The following is a 24,755-nucleotide window of genomic DNA, read 5'->3' on the forward strand; positions in this document are numbered from 1 at the left end:
TTTCTTCCTCGTAAAGCAAAAGATGCTAGTTTGTATCTACAGTCCGGGACTTCAACAAGAATCATATTAATTAGTTCCACACCATTAAGTTAAATTACTACTTACGTCTAAGCTTCTTAATAAAATGAGATTAACAAGCAATGAAGATTGGACAAGACAATGTGCTAGGTGCAATTAAGAAAAGGTCAACAATTGGGGAGAGGCTGTTTGGGTTCACCATATGATTGGAGAGGATCCAAAATTAGTGGGGATACAAGAGAGGAGAAAGCACATGCAGCACAAGGTGAAGGTAGTAGACAACAAGCCAAAGACCTACTTGCACTACTCTAGCTGACAATTTTTTATAAACTTGTATTATCTTGGTAAGTGAGGAGATTTGAACCACCATGTCAAAAGACATCAGTATTAACCTTATTTCAATAACTTCAAGAGTTCTGAAGACTAACTGCTATGATGGTTTTGTTTTGTTTTTTGTTTTTTTTTTTTTTAAACCAAGGTGTTTGGGTCAGCTTACACGCACCTCGACTAATTCTCGAGGGACTGTTATAATGCTATCAGTGTCACTGTTTCAAGAAACTATCAGATTGGTCAAATCGGCCGTGATTGATTCTGATATGGCCAATTCTAGAGATAGTTGGGCATTCTAATTGGTGGGGTTGATTCTAGGGTTTTTGAGACCCATTCCATCCGATTTCGATCTTAATCAACATTGATTGATTTAAACCCTGCATTCAATTTTCATAACCCTGATCCCAATTGGTTGGTGCCTTGCCAGTAAAATGCAGAGTCCAAGTTTGAGAATAGCTCCAATTTTAAAGCAACCTGAAGATCCAACCTCATAGCTGCACAATTAGGGAAACTTCTGGGTCTATCTTTTAGGGCAACACACGTAAAAAAGATCTATGAAAATTCCAAGATCCATTGTCTTTCACCACAACGAGGCTTGTAGTCACCCAGTTATGAACTTCATGATTAATCTGGCTTGTAATGTTGCTAATAGCAAAGGGACCCATGAGAGATCTCAGATTGATGTATTAAACTCTGATATTTAAGTTTATAACTCCCCATAACAAGAGAAGTCACTATCATCTCAGACGAGAGCACCACAACCAGCAACCATTCTTTTGATGAAGGCACCTTCTGAATTTAGATTTACCCTAACCTTGTATTAAGGGTGTTAATCGATTCGGTTTCGGTTTAAATGGTGCAAATTGGTTCGGTTCACATTTATTTGATTAAAACCATAACCGTACCATTTACTAAACGGTTCCACTTTCTAAAACCGTGACCGTTTAGTAAACGGTTTTGGTTTTCACGGTTTCTAAACGGTGTCAGTTTCATGGTTTTAAACAGTTTTGGTTTCGGTTTATTTCATATGGTTTGTAAAACGGTTCACAATCGGTTTGTTATAACTTGCAACCATCTCTAAACTAAAGATCATAAGCTTGTCAAAAAATAATTGGCAACCACAAATGAGAGATTCTATATTAACGATGGTATGTCTTAATTTGATAATCTAGTGCTATTTCTTTGCATGGTCATTCTCAAACATTTAGAACTAATATCATATAACATCTAAATCCAACCTTCTACAAGATAAAATATTAAAATGACAGGTGGTTCAGCCAAAACACCCCATTTATGATAACATAATAACATAGTAACATATATGGATTACAAGTTCATGATCTAAAGCCTAAACTTGAACTGAATTGCAATAAATCACACCAAAGCAGGATGGACACTTAATTTAATTGTTAATTGTTATACGGATTACTACCCTTTCTTTATTTAATTGTTATACGGATTAATCGAATCAGTTTAAACGATTTTAAACGGTTCGGTTTAAACGATTTTAATTCGATTTGAAACCAATGGATTCTGCGGTTAAAACCCATTCGACCCGTTTAGCTAATCGACCTGAAACTTGAAATCATAACCGCACAATTTCTTAAACGATTTTACAGTTTCAGTGTAAACAGATTTATTTGATTCCGATAAATGATTTCGATTATAAATTCATATCCTTACCTTGTATAGGGGTAGCGCAAAAAGAGATTCCCTTAAGAGGGATTGTTGATTGATGAAGGGAAGTCAATGAAGGCAGCCGCCAAGTCTTGCGCCATCCTATTAGCCAAAAATAAAATTTTATTTGAGTCCAGTTGAAACACGTTCAAAAGTTTCAGATTTGTTATGCGCCAGATCTCCCAAGAAAGAACATCATTAAATTGGACTAGTTTTCTACACTCTCCTATAGAAACAGGGGACCTCAAACCCAAACCACAGAGAGCCGAAGACAGAAAGGAGATCCATGAGAGCCTCCAAACAAAGGCTTCAAAAAAAATTTGTTTTTTTTTTTTTTTTTGGGGTGTGGGGTGGGGGAGTGGGGGTGTGTGTGTTGGGGTTGATGGAGGGGTGTTAAAGAGGGTAGATTTCTAAGTGAAGGATGAGGGAGGATTTGGTCTAGGTTCATGTAGGAGGAGAGAATAGCATCTGTTACCACCTTTATTCAAGCTCTCAACATCACCTTGAGATTTCCTCTTTTTTTTTTTTTTGGGTGCACGATGGCCCTTTGAATTTTCTTTCTGAAACAACCTTACTATGTGGTTTTAGAATCCCTCCTGTTGACTTACTTTAATTCAGATCTCTCTCTCCAAAAAATTTCCACATGCTTCCAAATTAATGACACTGAATTTCTTCACATGCTTCCAGATTGTGTGGAATATTGTTTCTGCAAATGCCAAAAGACCCAAAAGCCCAACACTGTACTCCCATTACTTCTTAGGAATTTAGAACTATCCCAGTTGCAGTAAATCAATAACAATGTATGCTACCAAAAAAAAAAAAAACCATCAGTTGAGATTTGAGATGCTACAAAAAACAGAAGCATCAATTTCGAACACAAAATGAACTCTGTTTCCTTTTTTATATAAATTATAGCTTTAGACACTCATCAAAAGAAGGAAAATTTGTTCAAAATAGAATTAATCTCCAAGACTAACTTGCAAAGAAACTAGCAACATCATACAAGATATGAATGTATAAAGAAGCTTATTACAATTTTTCTTAACAACGAACACAATGGGGCTTGAAAGAGGATGATCTCTAACTCTCCAGTCTTTAATCTGGAGTTCAAAAGCAGCAGAACACCTTCGCATTCTTAATCTGGAGATGGAGATAGAACTCGCCATGGATGGTCACTGGTAAGAACCCATTAAGACTCAGGAAGAGGAGGATACCTTGACAGCTTTGAACGAGGGATGAAGCAAACCAAGTTCATCTTTGACCTCTAAAGGATTGCTTGTTTCGTTCCGGGTCCTCTTCACTCTCCGGCTACCAAGAGATTTGTGGGTGAACCCATAAATTTGCAGAATCTGATTGTCCCCAAAATTAAACGCTCGATCCATCTGCTTCAAGCACCTCTCCACAGAGTAATCCCCAAATTTCCCACATGGTTTGCAACCCACAAAGTGAGTAACCAGAGGCCATCGGTGGTCGCCCAGGCCTGGGTGATACTTCTCCATATACTCCTCGTAGTTATCGACCAGGATTCCCCAGTACCCATGTAGGTAATAAGCACTCTCGAGATAGACCTTGTCGCCCCACTGATCTCTCTGCGTGGCGAGGAGGTAAACCATGGCAGACTGATCGTCAGCTTCGAAAACTGGCCGGCCCTTGAGCTCCCTTGTGAGGATCTTTCCAGCATCGTCTCTGATCTTCCCTTTCGGCCCCATGGGAGCCCAAGCATCAAGCATGTCGAGCGACCATTGACAGTTCCTCAGAAGGAAACTCCCCGTATTCAGCCCAATCCAATTCTTTTCATCGTATACCATCTCATTCCAGCCGTGCATCACAAAGTTATGATCTTTGTATCGTTCCCATGGAATTTCAAAAGCCATATCGGTGAACATGGCATCACTATCCATCCACCAAAGGAATTCTATCTCCGGATGAGACAACAAGAGCTTACGAATCAAGGGAAGCTTCGCCCAGAAACCCGCCATCTCAGCATCAAGAAGCGCCATATTGTAAAAGATCTCGATTGCGTGGAGACGGCAGTAATCAATCTTGTTCTTGATCGACTTCAAGAGGTAATGATCACCGACTGGATTCTCACACGGTTTCGGCGAGGACCCTGTAACGAGCAGAACCCTAGGCTTGTTAGGAGCAATGAAATTGGGGAAACCAGGGTTCTCTGTAAGCCATTTCGCTCGCTGCTCGTTCCAATCAGAAATCTTAGGGCCAAGAGTATAGGGTTTGTTAGGATCTGGCTTCTCGTCGTCTCCTTCCTCGTCAACCGCTATCTTGGACGGATCAAAGGTTCCGTAATTGTTATTTTCCGTAGTATCTGCCGTCGTAGTCTGCGCTTCTACAAGAACACGATGAGGCTCAGCCCTTTTGCGGAAGTAAAGATGATCCCTTATCTCCTCAAAATCCTGTTCAGGAGTGCCGAATTTTCCAGCCCCTATGTAGCTGCGAAGCATAATAACGGTCATGAATAGACAGAGAAGCGTGATCTTACCATGCCGAAGAGCTCTCTGGATTTGTCGAACACGACGAGCTCCAAGGCAACGCTCCAGCATTTTGTTTCTCTTTCCAAGATCTTCTACTTCTTCTTCTTCTGGTTTCTACCTTTCTCTATCAGATCGGAAACCCCAAACTCAAACAGGAATCGGTTGCCAGATTGACCTCAGGATCTGAACAAGATGTGTGGTAGGGTTTGCTCCATCCAAAATGGAGACTCAACCATACTTTTTCCTACTGACAGGCTTGAATCTCTGTATAAAAACTCCGACTTTAACAGGAACTGGAGCTGCAATGGCTTTGGGAAGCTCAAGATCTCCAATACTTAGCTCTATGTCGGTGGAGAATAAGAAGAGTAACAGAGAGACGGAGAGAGAGGGAAGAGTATGTCTTCGGACTTCGGACACTTTTGTCTCTTTTCTTTCTACTTTCTTGCCCATATGCGCGAGCCTTATAAATTGATGATAGAGATTCCCTTGATTAAATTATTCTTTTGGGACCCACCACGCGGCGAGGGATTTGGGCTGGAATGGCAATATAATATGTAAGGGGAGGAGATGGTAATTTGAGTTAGCACCAAAATGGTTCTATGTTTCACCAAAAAAAAAAAAATGGTCCTATGTTTTGACATCTGACAATCCGTATCAGTATCATGGGTACACTCTAGGTAGGGCGGCAGGGGTGTCAAAATCGGAAATGGAATTCGGGATCATCTCGTGTTTAATCAGTAATTTAACGATTCTTAGTATCTAAAGTACAATTGTTGAATCATCGTATCGTTTGAACGTATGTCGATTGTTCAGGTAATTAAGGGTTGATCTGGGCAATCGCTGCTCAAAGGAAAAACCAAATCCATCAAAACCTAACTCAAATAGATGAAACCAATTGAAATGATCAAAATCAAACTAAATCAAAACCGATATGAGTTTATTGGATCATGTTTTGAACTAAAGTTTTGTGAGATCGATATAAATCAGATCGTGTTTTAATAAAAAAAAATATATATATAAATCAGATCATATTGAAATCAATTAGACATTGAACTAAATTTAAACAAATCAAAACAAAACTAATATGACCTCATAAAAACCAATATTGAACCAAAATTCATAAGAAATACATTTCTTTTCATATTTTTGAATATATTTACATGTTAAAAGAAAAAAAAAATATTTATATAGTAAACCAAATTCAAACTGAAATCAAATCGATAGTAAACTGATACTGATAAGAAATTAAAATTAAATCGAAACTAGTACATCTTTATTGGTTCATATTTTGATTTTACTTAGATAAAATCAAACCAACTCGATTGATTAACACCCCTAAGTCCTAACTGAAAATGAACACTCAACAAATCCCTCGTTTCTGCCCAAGCACTGAGAGCGAAGCAAAGACCTCTTGCAAAAGATTGTTCATGTTGCTTCCCACACCACAACAACATAGCAGAAGAAAATATATAACCAAGACGTAAGGGGGTATAATATTGACATAAACTTCAATGTGCGGATCTTATTTCTTAAATTTCAAGAGGAAAAGAAATTCACAACGCTGGTGTGTACTGTGTAATGTGTACACCTTGAGGAAAGTGAGGTAAAATGACAAATTTAGGGATCAAAATCCTCTACAGGGAACAAATCAATCAAACGTAGGCTGACGAAGACGACTTCGGATTGCGACATATGAACTGTGACACATGGATGATCGGATGAGAGACAAAAAAAAGAAAAGGAAATGAGTTTCGATGGTGAAACGGATAGTGTCTTGGATTGAAACCGATAGAAGAATGACGAAGATTTCCTCTTCTTCTCCTCCTTTTCGTCTCCCTTCCAGGCTGGGTCCAACCGGGTGACACCAGATTTTTCTTTGAGCTGTGTTTTAACTTTTAAGAGAGGTTGTCAAATGTCAACTTCTCGTGACAACTGCCGTGAGTGGGCGACATCTGTCACCAGTGTCCTCTTATCTTAATTACGTCTAACGCGGATAGCCCCACTGAACCGGAATCGTGTTCATACGAGGCGTAATTTGGCTGCGGTTGAACCAGAATCCCGAAGTGTTGTTTGCCATGACTTGCTCTGCATGTATAGCCCGGTTGAACCATACTTTTTTTTTTTTTTTCTATTTAGAAGAACATATTTTGTTGAAGTGGATGACAATGGGTCCCAAAGTCATGAATTTTTTAAAAACCGTTTTGGAGAAATCATTGTTTGAATGTAAATTAACCATTAGATATGTCTTAAGAGTTTTGTTCTTAGTTAGACAAAATGAACTAGCCATCCAAATTCTTTTTCTAAAAGCGTACAGCTAGAGAACAGATGCCAAGAGACAGATGACTAAGGAACAAAGACCAAAAACTTTCATTGTGGAAACGATGGAGAGGGCAAGTTGGATTAATTGACATTTACTTTAATGATTGTGCAAGTTTTCCTTTTAGTCAATTCCTAACCAGTGCCCATAAGCCATTAGGTTGGCATGCCAAGAAGGCGGCAGACCACGGGGGTGGCATCCCAAGAGGGCGGCTAAGAATGGGGTATAAAAATCCTCTGTCTCACTGCATTGGTGTGGTGAGAATGTGGATGATTGAGAGCACCTTCGGGTGTGTGCTCGATTGCTCCCAATCACCCAAATTCTCACCGCACTGTGCAGTATGACAGATAATGATTGCTCAAGGTGGGGGTAATGGCAACTAGCACTCCAAATGTGAGGAAATGACTTAAAACCTAAAATAACATTGCAACTAGCACTCTAGTTAAGCAACTTACTTGTCCATGGCCATGGTGCCAGTTGAGCCTCCAAATGGTCTGCTTATTCTAAGCCTCTAAGGTGAGAGTTATTCTATTACAAGTTTTAGACTTTAGAGATAAGTGAAGTTGTTGGTGTATTGTTGTTGTTTGGATAAACAAATTAGTATGAAGGCTGGGTGTTGAATTTCACTCTTTATGTTCCAAATCTCAAAAAATTGATAAAAATAAAAAGAGAAATGTTCTCTCAAACTAAGAGTGCCAATCTCATGCTCGTATCGATTCGATCGATTGAACTTGATCGTTTAAAGATCGGCTTGATCTACACTGATTATTAAATGTGTTGAGTCTTGAGTCCAACCTGTTTACCCACATTTTATTGGGGGGTACAATTACTTCTAAGGTTTGAGATTTATTTGAAAAAATAATAGACATTGATGTTATTCCAACTCAGGAACTCTGAACTATAATTCTTTATTGGCAATCCCTTGTTAATGTCAAAGGTATTTATGAATACATAATTGGTCTATGACCATCATTTATTGTTTGGGAGTTATGATGGGAAATAAATAACAGAAGACACAGTGAAGGCTCTCATACTGCAACTACCATAATTGAGAGAATCAAATATTGGATTTATGAAATCATTTACCCAACTAATTTCTCTAAATCCCTTTATTTGAGAGATAATCTTATATTGCAGGTCTTTAAGTTAAACTCACCAATTAGTAGAGTTAAAGCTCAAATTCCTATTTATTGGTTCCCTCCATTTTATTCTGTTAAACTGAATGTGGATGGTGCCAACAAGGGAAATCCGGGTATTAGTGGTGGGGGAGGCATTATTAGAAATAACAACGGGAATATTCTGGTAGTCTTCTCCAATTTTTATGGGGAATGTACAAATTCAGTGGCGGAGATGAGAGCTCTTAGAGATGGCTTGGTATTGTATAAGGATTTGGGCCTCTCTGACTTTTATATTAACTCTAACTCCTCCCTAATTGTGAAACTTATCTCTTAAAGATAACATACCTTGTGGAACTGCTGATATTGGTTCCAGGAAGTAATCAACCTCTACGAATCCCTGAGAGCTCATATCTCCTTTTCATTTCGGCAAAATAATCGCGTAGCGGATTGATTAGCCAACTTTGCATGTGAATCTATTATAAGTTCGATTTTCTATGGTGATAATGATCTCCCATCTAATATTGGTTACATCATTCGGGAAGATAAAACGGGATTACCAATATTTATAATGTAATCTTTCTTTTTTTGTAGGTTTTCCTTTTGGGTTTTGCAAGTGTTCAGAGTGATTTGTATCTCATGGGTTGGGGTAAGGCGGACTATGTCCCCCCTTTGTTTCTTAATTATTTTTTTTCTTATTTAATAAAATTTTAAGGGCTTCCCCGGGTCCCAGATAATATTCGGATTAAAAAAAAGAAAAGAAAAAAAAAAACCGATTTATAAACATGTAGTACACAATATATGGGGTAAACCTGATTGGCCTGACCTTTTTACAAACCCAACTCTTTCTGACACGTTTAACCCAATGTTTATATGTATATTTTAATTTTAATTTTTTAAATTTTACAGAACAAGGTATATTATTTAATTTGTTGAAGATTTAATAAAATGTATTAAAGTATCTTAATCTAAGACAATTAAAGAACGTTTAAGGCTTTATTAGTATATTATCCCGTTTTAAGGATCAATTATAACTCGATTAGTCCAATTAGGAGAAGCCCGATCAAAACTTGAAACCTAGCCAAGCCCGACATGAGACCAACCGAGACCAACTCATTCTTAAATAGGCATGTTATAGTCTAAGGGTATAGGCCCGACAGGCCCAACTAGGCACAACCAAGATCGTCCTGGCCTGACCAATTAATATCCCTACTCTCAACCATTCACATTCTCTCTCCTCTTTGACATTTTTGTACACCCTCCTAATCTTGTGCCCTGTTGAGAAAATTGTGCAGCATGGTAAACACTTTCAATGCTCATTCACAAATTTTTTTTCTCATTGACACCTTCATGAATATTCTTTATTGTCAACGCTCATTCACAAATCTTTCTCCTCATTGACATCTCCGTGGATATTCTTTCTCCTCTACCCAATATTGACGAAACTGATCAACATCCACACATTACTGTTGGTGGGAGAAACCCTTTTCACTCAACCTTGTGGGAAATCTCCTCCCTAAAATAATTACACAATCATTTAATAAAACCCTCCAATTAAAGCCACTTAGAAGTATAAACCTCCTCAATATTAAGAATTTTTTAAAGAAATCAATATATATAAAAAAAAAAAATGGTAAACTAATCAATATTAAGATTGACTTATATGAAAAGAAAAAAAAGCAATGGGCAGCAGATTACGATCCACATGTATGGTATAGATTCTCATATGGGACATTGATGCACTTTTATTGAATCCATGTGTAATCGTGCACACCTCTACAATACATTTCAAAATTTTAAATACAACCTTATAATGTAATATAATGTAATAGGAGCTAGTGCAACTAGTAAGGACATTGGCCTGTCTTCAAATCCATTATTCACCTAGATTCCATTTGATTGCAAGAGAGACAAAATATTTTTGTAGAACATAAAATATATTTATTTCAAAAAATATTTTTGTGTTTGATTACAAGAAAATGCATCTAATTTCTCAAATATTTCTCTTTCATTTCAAAGATATTTTGGCCTTAACTGTAAAGGGCTGTGATGCATGGTTTGAGATAACAATCTCAAGTCAATATTGACATAGACCGATCTCAATACCTAACCTATCCTAATACAGTATAACAATATTCATGGGTAAAAAAAAAAAAAAAAGAAAAAAAATCAAAATTTAAGAAATTCAATGGTAAAATTAAAAAAAAAAAAATCAAAATTTTAAGAAAAACCAGCATCAGTTTCCAAGGTGATCGATTCTAATCCAACACCATCTTAAATGAGAGGCACTTGTGAGAATAAAAAAATCTAATCATAACATCAAATCAATCAAACTAAATGAAAAGATTCTCGATAACGATAAAACACTTGTTTCATAAGTCCAATCATAAACTCAAATTGTAAATCAATCAAACTAAATGAAAAAATTCTCGATAACGATAAAAAACTTGTTTCAAAAGTCCAATAGATTCTCGATAACGATAAAACACTTGTTTCAACAGTCCAATCATAACATCAAATTGTCTTGGATGAAGAGATTATCTCTTCACCCTAATCTACTATTAGGAAATGAAGTAACATTGGCTTAAGGGAGAAAAATTACAAATCACACTAATTTGTTTACAACACATGAACATACTAATCAACCACGTAAAAATACATTTACCATTAAGAAAAAAAAGGGAGGGCAGGTGCAAATACTTAGTTACATAACCCAAAAAACAAAAAAGTCCAACCCAAATAGCCAACTTCAAATGAAAAGAAGCTTAAAATTTACAATTGTCATGAAGGCCACCCAAGCCAAACAAGGCTTAACAAGATCAGCAGCGATTGGGTTCACCCTCCTAAAGCTCTGAGAACAGCCCACAAGAGCTCCAAAGAGAGAAACACAAACGATCAACCCTAACCTAGTGGCTCCATAAGTGAATGTAATGGGGGCCCATAAGAGGCCCAGAATGAGTTGAGCTAGATAAAGATACAAAACGGTGGGTTTACGATGAAAGCCACCTTCAGCCCAAACAAGCCAACCGGAAAGACCCATAAGGAAAGAGGAAGCCAGAGAAGCCAGGTGGAGGGCCCAGAAGAAGGGCTTCTTCGCTAGGGAACCTCCAGAGCAGTAGATTGTGGCGAGGGTGAGAGAGATAGGAAAGGCAACAGCGATGGTTAATGAACGAAGGCCGCGTTTCGCCATGATCGTTCTCTTGGATCTCTTGTTCTTGTTGATTTCATTTGTTGTGTTGTTGGTGACTGTGGATTCGTCCCTAATTCGTTGTTTGAGGTTCTGAGATTCCATGAGAATGTGCAGAGAGAGATCCGATCGAGTAGAAATAAAAAACAGAGAAAGGGGAAGATTACAAAGAGAGAGAGAGAGAGAGAGAGAGAGAGAGAAGGGTAAACAACGTTTGGTTAGACGAATTTAAGGTGAGTTCTTATAGAGAAGCTCGTGTTTCTCTCGTCAATCCGTTCGGGCATTTTGGTGCGCAGGTGACGCGTGGGTGAAGAAGGATCTAAAGAGTGGATGACACCTTTACACGTGGAAGGATGCGAGTTCAACAGGTACATCGTCCCTCTCTCGACTCTCAATGGTGACATCCATCCATTCGTGAATGACAGATGAGGTGAACCACAGGTGGAAGTGGAACGCAAGAACGTTGCAATTCAAATTTGGAATCGGATAGGCAGGGTTGTCAAACGTGCGGTTTTGGTTATTTAGTTTGGTTTTGATTCGATTTATATTTTGATGAGCTGAAATCAAAATCGCTTCATATGGGAATAAGCTGAAATCATAATTGTTTTCTTTTGGTTTCGGTTTTAATGGTTTCTAATTGATTTTTATTATTCGAGTCACAACCCATTAATAGATCAGATATTAGAGACGAAGGAGGGAGTTGAGAGCATGGATTTAGTTCTCAATACCGATATTGATATCGGTCTTTGTCGATATCAATTCAATCCAGATCGATATCAGAGAGGATTAGTATGTATCGATCAATTTTGCCCCTTACTTTTCAGAAAAAAAATACATTTTTTTTTTATTGTTTTACCTCTGAAACAATACGAGCAATTGATCTGAATCGGTTTGGTATTGGGGATTGATCTCAATTGATACCGATACAATACAATCGATAGGATTGGTACGATAGATACGATAACAATACTATAAATCATGGTTGAGAGAGGAAGATAGGGAGATAATAAAATTGTAGAAATTTACCTCTGTGTTGTAAGTTGTAACGTGTTATTCTCTCAAAATCGGTCTTTGCAAGTGTTATATATAGATGTAATATTAAAGAAGCCTTATCGGCTTAGAAGATCATAGCTAACGTGAATCCAACATACATAAACTTTCTAAAGAGTCAATACAATATACCTTTTTGAAGATTAGGAATTCAAGACTTGTGAAAAAAATGAAACTCTTTCTCATCTTGCCCTTTTGGTTAGTACTTTATTTTTATTTTTTTATTTTTCAATTGAGTTCCTTTCAAAACACTAAAACTCTAAAGTTTTAGAACATTTTAACACTATGTTTTAATCATCGGTTTTACGATTTTGAACCGAGTTGAACTGAGATTATGGTCTATAAAACCAAAATCGAATCATATTCCTACAATGTGGTTCGGTTAGTCATAATCGGTCGGTTTCGGTTTTGATTTTGGTTTTGATTTGGGTAAATGGTTTCAGTTATATATTGATACCATTGGATAGGGTGATCCCGATTCCAACCGATCCGGTTCTGGATCCGGCTCGAGCTGATTTGGTACAGAAACTCGGATCCGATAAACACTGATAATGGGCAGCGTGTTTTGTGATTTTAGGGTTTGGATAGACCAAGCGAGACTGGTCCAGATGAGAACCACGAAATTGAAGGGCAGCTCTGCCGAAATAGCCCGAGAAGACGAAGAGAAGAATTGAGCTTGAACTACTCCTTCACATCACAACATCCATGTTACTCAGTCGCCTTCTCCATGGAATGAGATGACATCTGAAAACGAAGCAATGGCTACCGAATTCGCAGTTGGAGGGAAGATTTCTAAGGTTATTAATGGCTGCAAAATTTCAAAAAAAGCAGCATTTTCTTCTGCTTTGCTCGTAGTAGATGCCCTTCTCGTTTCTCTCATCATCGCCTACGTCCCATGTAAGTTCAGCTCACCCATCTCTATCTGTATTTCTATCGATCAAAATTTTCTGTTTTGATGGGTTTTCCTCTTTTTTGTTTTCTAATTTAGATACAAAGATAGACTGGGATGCCTATATGTCACAGGTACTAATTTTTGAGATTACCCAAATTTTTTTTTTTTCGACCTTGTGATCTTCTTTATTGGAAATGATATTGGTTTGATTCTGCTGATTTGAGCTGACTACAGGTAACTGGGTTTCTCCAAGGAGAAAGAGATTACCGTAATCTGAAAGGGGATACTGGGCCTTTGGTGTATCCAGCCGGCTTTCTCTATGTATATTCTGCTATTCAGTATGTTACTGGAGGAGAGGTCTACCCAGCTCAAGTAATTTACTGGACCTTCATTAAATTTTTTCTTTGTAATTAGATCTTAACGAGAACCTCAAAAAAATGGGCACACAATCTTAACATTTTTTTTTTTTTTTTCTATTATGGGAGTGGGGTGGGGGTTGGGTGTCGTGTTTGGCATTAGTAGCTGCTTTAGTCAATTCATGTAATAACACCAGCTTTTCCACTCGGCATTGGGACATGTACTAAATGGGGAAGGGATTGCGTAGTCTTGAGGTTCTCTTTTCTGTTTTAATACCTTGTATTTTGGCATTATTATTTGTCCTTCCTTAAGAAATAAGAGTTTTAGTGTATCATCACTTCAAGTAGAATTTCTTAGACTTTAACTGTAGACATGGTGAAAGCCTAATTTAACTATGGCAGGAACTCAGCGAAAGCTTCATTTAGTCATCCTGATTTTCTTCTGTATTATTATTATTATTTTTTTGGTAAAAATTGTCTTCTGTAATTACATCACTAGGATTTGAAGAGTGCAATATGTCTTCTTTCAATCTGACCTTTTCAATGTGTAGGCTGCCCAAAATTTCTCACTTGTATGTTTATCTCCATTGCTGGCGCACTTTATGATGTATTGTTTTTCTTGTCATTGCAGATTCTTTTTGGCATTTTGTACATTGTTAATCTGGGAATCCTCTTATTCGTATATGTGAACACTGATGTGGTAAGTTTCTCGAGCTTCTAGTTTACAATTTTTAACAGGATTTAGATAATGAAGTAAAACAATTATGTGGCCTTCCACTGTTGTTTTGGTAGACGCATCTTACTGCCATTAATGAAATAAAACAATTATGTGACCTTCCACTGTTGTTTTGTGTTAAAATTCACTAATCTTTCTGTCTTGCTTTTTTTCCTTTGCCTGCTGGGTGGAGGTTTGCACTAATGTTATTTATTTATTTATTTATTTGGGGAGGGGGAGGGGAGGGGTTTGGGGTTATTTTATATATGATATTAGGGATAATTAAATTTTCTTATCCAGCTGTATAGCTGCAATATATATTATGTGCGTATTACGTTCTTCGGTCTTTTCATGCTTTGGATATTTCCTTTTGGTAGTTAGTTCTTTTTTTGGTTTTATCCCTTATCTGCACTCATTCTGTCTCAACCTCACCTCTATTTGCTTGCATTGTTGTTTCTCAATGGCTTGCAGCTTCCATGGTGGGCTTTCTCTTTGCTTTGTTTGTCAAAAAGAGTCCATTCCATATTTGTGCTTCGTCTCTTTAATGACTGTTTTGCCATGACTTTTCTTCATGCTGCACTGGCATTACTTCTTTACCAAAGATGGGATCTGGGACTAATTATTTTCAGGTGGTAATTTGATCTTTTGCCGATTCAAGCTGTGTTACCAAAAGTTGATCTGACATCTATCTTTTTTGCAGTGTGGCTGTTTCAATAAAGATGAATGTGCTCCTTTATGCCCCGCCATTATTAGTTCTTATGTTAAAGGTACACCTTGTTCTATTTGGTTGTATTTCCCAATTCATTTATACTGTAGACTTTAAAATTACTTAACCAGGCTTTATCGTTATTCCTGAAACTTCTCTGTAACAGGCTATGACCATCAAGGGGGTGATATCTGCCTTGACAGGTGCAGCATTAGTGCAGGTGTGCACTCTTCAGTTTAATTGTTTTGGGATGAAAGATAATACATCCGGAGATGCATGGATGGCATCTTGAATTTAGTTTCTTTGGTAAATGACAAGTCACTTCGATGCAAAAATTACCATTAACTGAAAGGGAGATGTCTTTTAATGAGTAGCCACCTATGACCTTGACATCGATACCAAATTCCAAGTCTAAATAATGTAGGGCTAGGTCATAGATGTCCATCTATGAAACTAACCCTGAATAGGATCTTTCAATATTGTCAACAATGCAATGTCACCAGTTCCAGCAACAGAATATAAGGAAAACACCTAACGGTAGGTGAACAGTTGGGTGTTTTAACTCCTAGAATTAGTAACAATGCTTAACAGCACCCTTGGTTGATGTCCATCCACAGAAGAAACAACAGTATAAGTTTCAGGCCTATCCGCAGGGCAGGTGATAGGTTTTTGACCAAAAAACTGATTGATAACAGAAATAGTAACTAGACTCTTCTGAAGTGGTAACCAGTCCAGTCAAGTATAGGGATCTTATGATGGGTTGTCTCTTCAAAATGTCAGCCAAAACTGTTGGCTGGATTTACAGATATCGAGGAAACTCGAAATTAGAAAGTAGGCTTCAAAATAATAACTCACTGTTACAACCAAATCCAGCCATTGGATTGGTTGAACTCACCATTGGGGGGGGGGGTTCTAAGAAGGGCATTTTACTGTCAAAATTTGGGCTGCAACCAATGGACTGAGATCTGCAGTTCCAGTTGTTTGAAATCGGCTGCAGAATATCCCCAATACATTAGAACCGCAGGTAAGAGATTGCACACTTAAGAACCAGCTTTGTTGGATCTTGATAACCCAGCCTTTTGTAAATCAGCAGCACTAACAGTGGAAAAACAAACCTTCTACACCTTCTGATAGCTTGTTTATTGCAGGGTAATGAAAATAGAAGCAAAGTTCAATGGAGAAGAAGAAGAAGAATAATAAGATTTTTTTTTGGGGGGGGGGGGGCCCCCCCCCCCCCCCCCCAAAAAAAAAATCTATTTTTCTGTAATTTTTGTTAGGGTTTATCTGTTTAATTTTGGGTTAACTCTGCAGATATTGTAACTACCATGTTCGTTGGGAACTTCATTGGCATTGTTTGTGCCAGATCACTTCATTATCAATTTTATTCATGGTAAGATTTGTTGAAGAAAAGATTCATTATGGCACCGATTTGATTTCTGACCAAATCACATTTAACCTTTTAGGCTCACCTCATGGTGGCTGTTGCCACCTTTGAGCCTCACTGACATCTCAAATCTTGGCCGTATGCCTTATTTGAAATTATGTATTCATTTAACCAGCTATGGTTCTTATCACAAGATCGAGGGTTAAGATAAAAATTATTTCTTTTTATACTAGTTCTATGCATGGTCTTGGGAATGTAATTTGTGCAGAACACCAAAGACAAAGTTCTTTCTTATTAAAAAAGGGGAAAAAGGTTTCTGTGGGGGTGGCCCCTGTGTCCACACACATGTGAGGTGAAATGACCGGCATGCCCCCCATCAAATGAAAAAATGACATCCCTGTGGATGATTCCTTGTGTGCTCCCATTGGCCCTCGCGCACGCGCAGGAACTGCACTCCCCCACAGGAAACATTTCCCCTTAAAAAAATATATGGAGCAGACTTCCGTGCTTGTTCCTTCCAAGAGAAAAGAAAAATCTGCCCACAGGAACATATTCCATTTTTTGGAACAATTATTTATGCTTTAGTAATTGTTTGATTTTCTTTAAAAAAAAAAAATGCTTGAGCTGATGCCCCATTTAACAAGGTTTTTTTGGTAAGCTCCATTTAACGTTTTGGTGTTTTAAAACTTTTTAAGATGTTTCACTCTAAGGATCCCTTTAATTGTTGAAGTTTTGGGGTTACTGATCTGCAATGGGATGACTTCTTTTGCAATCATTTATTGGAGTCTAGATATGGGGTTTTTGTGATCACTTGATATAACTAGATGTATTTAACATTTTTTCTTAGATGCATACATTATAGAAGGGGGGAGGGGGAAGGTAACAGCCAGGAGACTCGAACTTGAGACCTCTTGGTGAGTCTGGGCTTTGCACACCACAACCTCACCAACTGCACTAGGCAGTTGCTGTTAATGAATTAACATTTGTTCTTGAAATATGTAAAATATTTTTGTGGTTGAAGATTTGAAGCATTCATTTGTATTTTTTGAATTTTTACCCGCCTTATTAAATGAAGTAATTTAATTTTCCTTTTGGGATTGTCAACAGTTTCCCTGGTCTTGAACTCTTTTTTCAATTCATTTTCTAAAAAAGGAGGGACTGTGGCCTAGAGCCTTTATGCTTATGGCTTATGGATGCAAGTCATTCTAAGGCCAAATATCTTCGCATTTTAGAGCACAGGTTTAGTTGTGACAGTTGGGTTTGCTTCTGATCTTACGCTTCATATGCTCTATTGATTCCTAGCTCGCGGGGGCATCTGGGTTGCCAACACAGGGGTGGAAGAGGTCATCACAGGGTGAGTTGCACTGTAATAAAAAAATCCTTCCAATGACCATCCTACTCCAGTATTGCTACTGACATGTTTCCACGAGTTTTGGGGTCCATAGAGGATGCGCACTCCTAATGTTAGTTGGATATATGATGGTTTGGATGATTTTCCTTGTCTCCAGCCCTGTTCTTTGATAGAAATATAGAATGCTCAGGCAGACTCTAAAAATGGCAATATCTCCCTATTTTCCTCGCCGTTCAGGTTCTTTTATCGTTTATTACATCTTTTACATTTCTATCAAGGAATTCAGTGGACATATGATTGAACTAATCATTCACAAATGAAATCCTTAGAAACCATTTACATGGAAATTGAGATCCCTGTGTAGCTTTGCAGTTCCAGTTTTGGAATTTTGATCCCCTGATGATAATAAGCCAGCCCCATTTAGTTGGGATAAGGCTTAGTTAAGTGTTACTACTCTGATGGTATGATGTACTTAATTTTCTTGGTGGATCTCCTGTCTTTTGGCCGAAAATAAAATGAGTGAGTAATTAAAGTTATGAAATTTATCGTGGTGCAGGTATTTCTATAGCTTGCCATTTCTTCTGTGGAAAACAACTTTTCCCACTCCACTGCGGTATGTACCTAGACTTTGATTTCCAGGTTTAGGTTTTCAGCTCATGGTTTTGTCAATAAATTGAAGTGATCATTTTGTGTTTGGTATGCAGAATAATCTTGTTCCTTGGGGTGGAGTTATGCTGGAATATCTACCCTTCCAATTTATACTCTTCTTCTGCTCTCTTCTGTATCCATGTAGCCATATTGTGGGGTCTCTGGACTGCACCATGTGAATACCCTTATTTGGATGGTAAGTCAACTCAAAACAAGGAGGAATGAGATGCAGGGTTTTCTGTTTCTGCACAGAGGAAAAAGTTCGCTCAAAACCTTGTTTCATTCGTGACTTCACTTCGATGTTTCTAGCGGTTTGTGCCTATTCCTTACTGCTTATCTGTGTTGAGGTGCCAAGTTATCGATCTTGCATGTATGATTTGTAATCTTCATGATTTTGATTATGAACATGGCCTTTGAATATCGAGGAATGTAGCTGGAATGCTCATGTGGATCCAAATTTGACCGTTGTGCATAATCCTGAATGCCATTTGAGAAACTCTACATCTGAGCAAGGGCAGAAAGGGTTGGGTCTACCCGTCCAGAGAATTTTACTTGCACACATTTACACTATTGACTGTCAAATGGGTTTTGAAGTACCTTAGCCATACATTGCCATTGCCCTACATTATCTGTGATCTACTGCCACTGTAACCCACCGTCGTAGCATCTCTGCTCTCTCGGTCCCTCCCTCCCTCGCCCATGCAATCCACTGCACCTTGCATCTCTTCTCTCTTCACTAATTAGTCTGACCCAACCTACCTACAATTTGTCCATCTCTAGAAATCCATTTGCAGTTTGAGATTTGATCTCTTTGTCAGCGTATGAGCTGAGGATTGACATACTTTGGTGGGAATCGATAGCAGCGATGGTGTGAGGTCTGCAAAACCGTTGGTCCTCACAGAAGGTGGTTTCTTTGTTGGGGAATTAGAGACAATGGGGCATCAAAGCCTTTAATTAAGCATTATGGTGTGCATCTAAGGCCAAACATCATAACAATATTCCATTTTTTTAAGCAACTACACGATTGAATTATTGTTGGGTTTACTCATTATCAGTGGGATCAAGGATATTTCTAGCAAGAAATATATTGAAGAGTTGACACTGGACTAGCCGAAAACCAAAGTTTATCAGAAGCTTGGTCTAAAATTCCCATCTTTTTCAATCCTTCCTCACAGAGGTAGATCTGCATAGCATAGCAATTGCACCCTAGTCAACCCCGCTCCTCTTTCCATAAAAAGAAGGCCCAATGCATTAAAATGTAAGGGAGGCCAGGGGCCCCATTGTCTTAAGTGGATAAACTATCGGAGATTGGCTGGTACATTTAAGATTCCAAAAGATATGTTTTTCATGGCTGTTTTAGTTTTATACAATTATAATTTCAAGAGAAATGATCCTAGTACCCAAAGGATTCAACCTCGTGCATAAATATCCAGAGAGGGAGCTCATTTCTATTTCTTCATTTAGATTTTCTTTCCTCCCCAAATACCATAGGGCTGCAACAAAGGAGCAGTTAAGGGGGGTGAGTACATACTCTGTTCACAATAATCATAACCTTCCCCTCCTAGTTTTCTTGGTTCTATAGCGGCTGTTCATGTGGAGGGTTTGCTACTGTTCTGTGTTGAGTGGCAGTTAATTTGACTGGGGATTGTAGTAAAGTTTGAAGTTTGCTTGCTATCTCTCTAACAATCGGGCGGAGGATCACTACACTGGCGGTGTAGGATGGAATCTCCAAAACCAAGTCAATAGGGGAATGGAAAGGGTTGTTGCATTCTTACATGGTTCAGAAATAACAGACCCACATGTTAAGGAGGGGAGATACTATGAGAGGGTGCATGGCACCTCCAGTGTGGGGGATCATTTTCCTTGGTTGTAGTGACATTGGTGTTACAATGGTATACACCATAGGGGTGTCAAAATTGAAAGTGAAGATTTTGACATTTGAAAAAAACCCAATAACCCAATAACACTGATCAAGGTTGGATTTGGGTTTTATAGACTAAATATATTATCAGTTATGTCTCAAGTATAGGTTTAGGTTCGACCTCAATGGAAAAATGGAGTACCTAACAACGTATCTTCACTTTTTGGGTGGATAGAGGGATTGTACCATTCAAGCCCTTTTTTTTTTTTTTTTTTAAAAAAAAAAAAAAAAAAACCGTGACCGTGTTTGGAACCCAAGAAAAATAAAAGAGGAGAAGTAACCAAAATGCCTCTCTATGTACTCATATTTAGGAACAAAGGACAAGGGTAGATGTACGTGATACACACCAGTTTTGGGTTTCCAATTTTTGAATTTTTTGGCGCGCTGGTATAAAAAAATTATTAAAAAAAAAAAAAACCCTTGGGCGCTCTTGAGTCTTGACCGTGACCGATACCGATACCAAGTTTTAAAACCTTGGTCTTGAGCATGGTCGGCTTATAAACGACGGGGTGGACCAATAGGGCGCGCGCGTGACCCGTTTTAGTCATTTCAATCGAAATCCAGGGATATGGATGTAATCAAACACCATAAATGCATTTCCATCTTTAAACACACACGATAACGTAGTTCATTTCTTTCCCGCATCGCTGCGAATTCCAGCATCGACTGTGAGTGAAAAGCAGATTAGCGGAGGGGAAAACATGGTAAGTTTACTCGCTACTTAGGTTTCTTCTATATTGGACTGTTCGATTGTTTCTCGTTCCTCATCTTCAATCTCGCCATAGACTGTTTGATACACATTTATAGTGCGAACTATATCGTTTCTTTGATTTAGGGGTTTAGAAGTTTTTTGTGCATTTGATTCTTAATATTCCAAATTTTTCTTTTATATTTCTTTGATCATCTGTTGTTTTCCTTTTATCTTGAATGAATAATGTAAACTAAACGTCTACATCCTGTTTTTGCTTCTGGATTTCTTGGATTGCGGATGGTGTTCTATAAATACTTCTTCCGTGTCAAAAGCAGCGATGTCGCTGATTACTGGAAGATTTTTTTTTTTGCAAGTTCATTTTGATATTTCGTAGACTAATTGATGTTGTATGCCATTTCAAAAACAAAATGGTAATTTATACTGTAAACATATGTGTGCAAAAATGATCTGGCCCAAACGCTTATGGAGATAACATCTCCTTTGTTTGAACGTTCTTCTTTCCTGCACTGTCTAGTAACGCATATGATGGAGAGGCCTTAGGGAAGAAGGGATGAACTAGAATAGAAGGGGAAGGAAGGGATCACACAATCAGATATTGCACAAATCCAACCAGGGGGGAGAAATCGCATAAAGAAAGGGGAATGGAAAATCGCACATAGCCCTAAGGCTCAAAGATTAGTTCAATTCATCATTCTTCAAATCTGTCTAATTAGAGTACATTAGCTCCTCTATATAAAATGGGCATACTAGTTGTCATAACCTAACTAGGAGTTAGACTCCAAGTAGGACTAGACATTACATAATAGGAGTTGGACTACAAATAGGACTAGGCTAGAACTCCAACATGAGTAGGTAACTAACTAATCATTCACTAATAGGGAAACCTAAATTGACTAAAACTGAAATAACAAAGGAGATAGACTCAAAACAGTACTCTAACTAAGCTAATGACTTAAATCCCATTTCCCTACTTTCTACCCATATTTTAGGCTCATTAAAGTGGCCCATTACAAAAAAAACCCATGGGAACAAAGGCCCAACACATATAACCCAACCCAAGGATTATTTGCAATAAAATAAGCCCATTAAGTGACTTAGCTATATCAGCATATGTTGAATTAATTTGATCCTGGATAATTGAAAGAAAAAGATTTCAAATGAATTGGGGTCAGGGTCTAGTTGAAAGTGGGAGAGAAGGGTTTAAGTGCAGCAGAATTGTGTTTTTAGTGTCTTCTGAATTAAGAAATCAGCAAGATATTAAGGTTGAGGAATTTTAAACTTATGGGAAAAGTAAAGGAATATGGAAATGCATATTTTTTGGGGTGGGTGGGGGGGTGGGGGAGTGAGAAATGGAAGTAAGTTGTGGTAGGCAGAGAAACTAGGCTTGTTGCTAATCAAACATCAAACCAACTCTTGCTGATACAGATCATGTGGATGGATCTGATGTGGAGGGTCAAATTGATGGGAGAAAAGGGAGAGTTGCGGGAGAGATAAAAGGGCAGGGCGGGTGGTGGTGGTGGTGGTGGTGGTGGGGGGGGGGGGGGATGAACACTACATGAATTGTACTATGAGAGAGGAGGTCACTTCCAAGAAAAATGTAACACATTTTTATCTCATCAAATTGTGGGAGCTCTTACCCTCTTACATTGTATTTATAAAGATTAGAAAAGAAATAAACAGACCACTAGGACTCGTAATGACTATAGAATAAGCAACCTAAACTAGCAAGGCAACCTCTTCCAACCATAGGCTATGTTGGGAGAGTCCTTGGTAGACTTAAACATCCTATATCAAGGATGACTAATAACTACCAAATGCCCTCATACGCATTCTATGTGGAGTATTATAAAAATAACATAAAACTAATAAAATAAATAACCCCCTAAAACTACTTCGTCGATTGGGCTGAAGATAATGTTCCTAAAATTTAGGAATCTTATATGCTCTAACCATAATATGAATCCAATAAAATAAGGAATAATATCCCAAACTTTTCTTAACAAGTAGAATATAATTAAAATAGGAAACTAAAGTGTCCTAAACAACCTACAATCTTGGTTTTAAGGAAATCAGAAAATACCCCAGGCAAGATCTGGTTAGGGTCCAAATATTGGTTCTGTAATGAACCCAACCAAATTTTTCCATGAAGGACTTTGGAAGTAAGTGGGGTGGGAAAAATTAAGTGCCACATCAACATACAACAATTATTGCATTTAATGACCCTACATTCAGACCCATGTGTGAGTCCTCCCATTGGTCCGGTGTAACATGATGTTTGTGCGCGGCTATGTATCGAAGCTCCTTGTGATATGGTGTGGTGGAATCTAGGAAGATTCCGCGAAAAATATTCCAAATCTTCTAATCTTGTGAGCCCAGATTCGCCATCTTGATTCGATAGTCCACAATCCACCCGCCATATTGTGCTTGATCGATGGTCCTTATGTCGACTACTAGCTTGTGGCGACCAGAATGGGTGTGATTTTAGATAGTGCTTTGCCAAAACGTCATGAAAAGCCCTTAACAAGCTCATCAAGTCCCTAGAACAAATTAAGAAATGATGGCTATATCCCTATTCGTATTGTGGATAGAACTGTTGTGGTGTGTTTTTGCAAGTTGGGTGTACAGTGTACACTCTTGGTAGGCATGACCATCTCTAGTTAAAAATGAGAGCGGACACGAATTGTAGTTGGTAAAATTGGGATTGCGCCAAGCCGATGGTGTATATAGGTGAAATATTAGTGCATACTGATTCACCCCCCTCTCAGTAGTGAAGCCGGTTCATCAGGGACATGCATCTACTATACACTATCTTTGGGGTTTTGAAAGCCCTATAATCAGGTTTCTTAGCTGAGAAAGATGAGTAGTTTGTTGTACTTATTGCCCAATTTGGTAAATTATATTCCCTGATTTTTTTTACTTAGTAAAGTTTCTTGTTTAATGGGAAGAGGTTTTCATTTGACAAGCTCTTAAAGAGGCTCTAACAGGAAACCACTGAATTATGGTATCTGGGGTTCACTCTGGAAGCCTGTAGGTGTCTCCTCTTCTAAGTGGCCTCTTGTTTAACTAGAAGCTTATCCCATCTCGTATTCTGTACCATGGCTCTCTGCAGGTGTTTTGAAGAAATTAGATTCATGATGTGAATGTATAGTTTTCTTTTTTTGGCAGGATGGACAAGATTCAGATGATTCAAAGCAAAATACTGCTGATATGACAGTTTTTGTGAGTACCATGCTATGTCTTTTGTTTTATTAAAATGAGGAAAGAAAATCTAAAGTAACTGGATCTGATTATGTGTATGACCTACTAATTGGATGGTCCTATGATGCCCATTAGAGATGATTTCCCAGCTTAACACCCCTTATCTTTTGTGTGGAAGCTGGGGTTTGTCAAATAACCTTCCATGCTGGTAGACCATTATTATGATATTTTGATTGGTATCTCAGGTTGTTGTTTTCCTTTTACACATGCAAGAGAACCATTAAAGTAATACTGTTCGAGAAGTCCACAAAATTAAAAAAGAAAAAATAACTGACCATTTTTTCCTTTTATTTCAATATCTTTTATTCTCTCCATCCCTTGTGATTGGTATTTATTCGAGGTTAGTGTGAAAAGCCATCAGGCCTAACTGTATCTTTCTATTGTTTTTCTAGGTCCAAAACCTTCTTCAGCAGATGGTCAGTTTCTCATTCACTTGCTTGAAATGCATTTTCATTTTGAACCTTGAATCTTTATTTATTTATTGATAACCCCTGCTAAAATTCTACTTTGCAGCAATCCAGGTTTCAGGCAATGTCCGAGTCTATTGTCGCAAAGAATATCCTTTATCTAGAAGTAATTGGGTCTTTGTGGCAAGACATCTAGTATAGTAGTACTTAATCAAGGTTGCT

General features: G+C 38.0%; 3 protein-coding genes and 1 long non-coding RNA gene across 4 annotated transcripts; 2 read left to right on the top strand and 2 right to left on the bottom strand.

Annotated features, from left to right (window-relative positions):
- Positions 1–2,959: 2,959 nt before the first annotated feature.
- On the bottom strand, positions 2,960–4,961 carry LOC122064056 (xyloglucan 6-xylosyltransferase 2-like). The gene has a single exon (XM_042627753.1). It carries the CDS (start codon positions 4,581–4,583, stop codon positions 3,222–3,224), a length of 1,362 nt encoding a protein of 453 aa, XP_042483687.1. The 5' UTR covers positions 4,584–4,961; the 3' UTR covers positions 2,960–3,221.
- Positions 4,962–10,455: 5,494 nt separating this feature from the next.
- LOC122064009 (translocator protein homolog) lies at positions 10,456–11,386 on the bottom strand. The gene has a single exon (XM_042627701.1). The coding sequence runs from the start codon at positions 11,236–11,238 to the stop codon at positions 10,696–10,698; it is 543 nt and encodes a 180-aa protein (XP_042483635.1). The 5' UTR covers positions 11,239–11,386; the 3' UTR covers positions 10,456–10,695.
- A 1,374-nt stretch (positions 11,387–12,760) lies between these two features.
- On the top strand, positions 12,761–18,692 carry LOC122064043 (dol-P-Man:Man(5)GlcNAc(2)-PP-Dol alpha-1,3-mannosyltransferase). The gene is made up of 11 exons (XM_042627738.1): positions 12,761–13,080; positions 13,172–13,206; positions 13,310–13,447; positions 14,063–14,131; positions 14,618–14,775; positions 14,847–14,913; positions 15,019–15,135; positions 15,320–15,389; positions 16,164–16,242; positions 18,144–18,200; positions 18,292–18,692. Exons 1-11 carry the CDS (start codon positions 12,921–12,923, stop codon positions 18,458–18,460), a joined length of 1,119 nt encoding a protein of 372 aa, XP_042483672.1. The 5' UTR covers positions 12,761–12,920; the 3' UTR covers positions 18,461–18,692.
- Positions 18,693–20,682: 1,990 nt separating this feature from the next.
- Positions 20,683–24,089, top strand: LOC122064028. The gene is made up of 2 exons (XR_006135554.1): positions 20,683–20,860; positions 24,034–24,089. It is a non-coding gene; the product is annotated as an uncharacterized LOC122064028 (long non-coding RNA).
- Positions 24,090–24,755: the final 666 nt, after the last annotated feature.

Source organism: Macadamia integrifolia, unplaced genomic scaffold (genome assembly GCF_013358625.1).
Source record: "Macadamia integrifolia cultivar HAES 741 unplaced genomic scaffold, SCU_Mint_v3 scaffold151, whole genome shotgun sequence".
NCBI classification, from domain to species: domain Eukaryota; kingdom Viridiplantae; phylum Streptophyta; class Magnoliopsida; order Proteales; family Proteaceae; genus Macadamia; species Macadamia integrifolia.

Excerpts from the sequence above, each read along its gene's own strand:
- LOC122064056 (XM_042627753.1), bottom strand. The coding sequence starts at position 4,583 with ATGCTGGAGCGTTGCCTTGGAGCTCGTCGTGTTCGACAAATCCAGAGA.
- LOC122064009 (XM_042627701.1), bottom strand. The coding sequence starts at position 11,238 with ATGGAATCTCAGAACCTCAAACAACGAATTAGGGACGAATCCACAGTC.
- LOC122064043 (XM_042627738.1), top strand. The coding sequence starts at position 12,921 with ATGACATCTGAAAACGAAGCAATGGCTACCGAATTCGCAGTTGGAGGG. Across the intron at positions 13,448-14,062 it reads GAGAGGTCTACCCAGCTCAA|ATTCTTTTTGGCATTTTGTA; the intron begins GTAATTTACTGG and ends TTGTCATTGCAG. Across the intron at positions 15,390-16,163 it reads TATAAGGAAAACACCTAACG|ATATTGTAACTACCATGTTC; the intron begins GTAGGTGAACAG and ends TTAACTCTGCAG.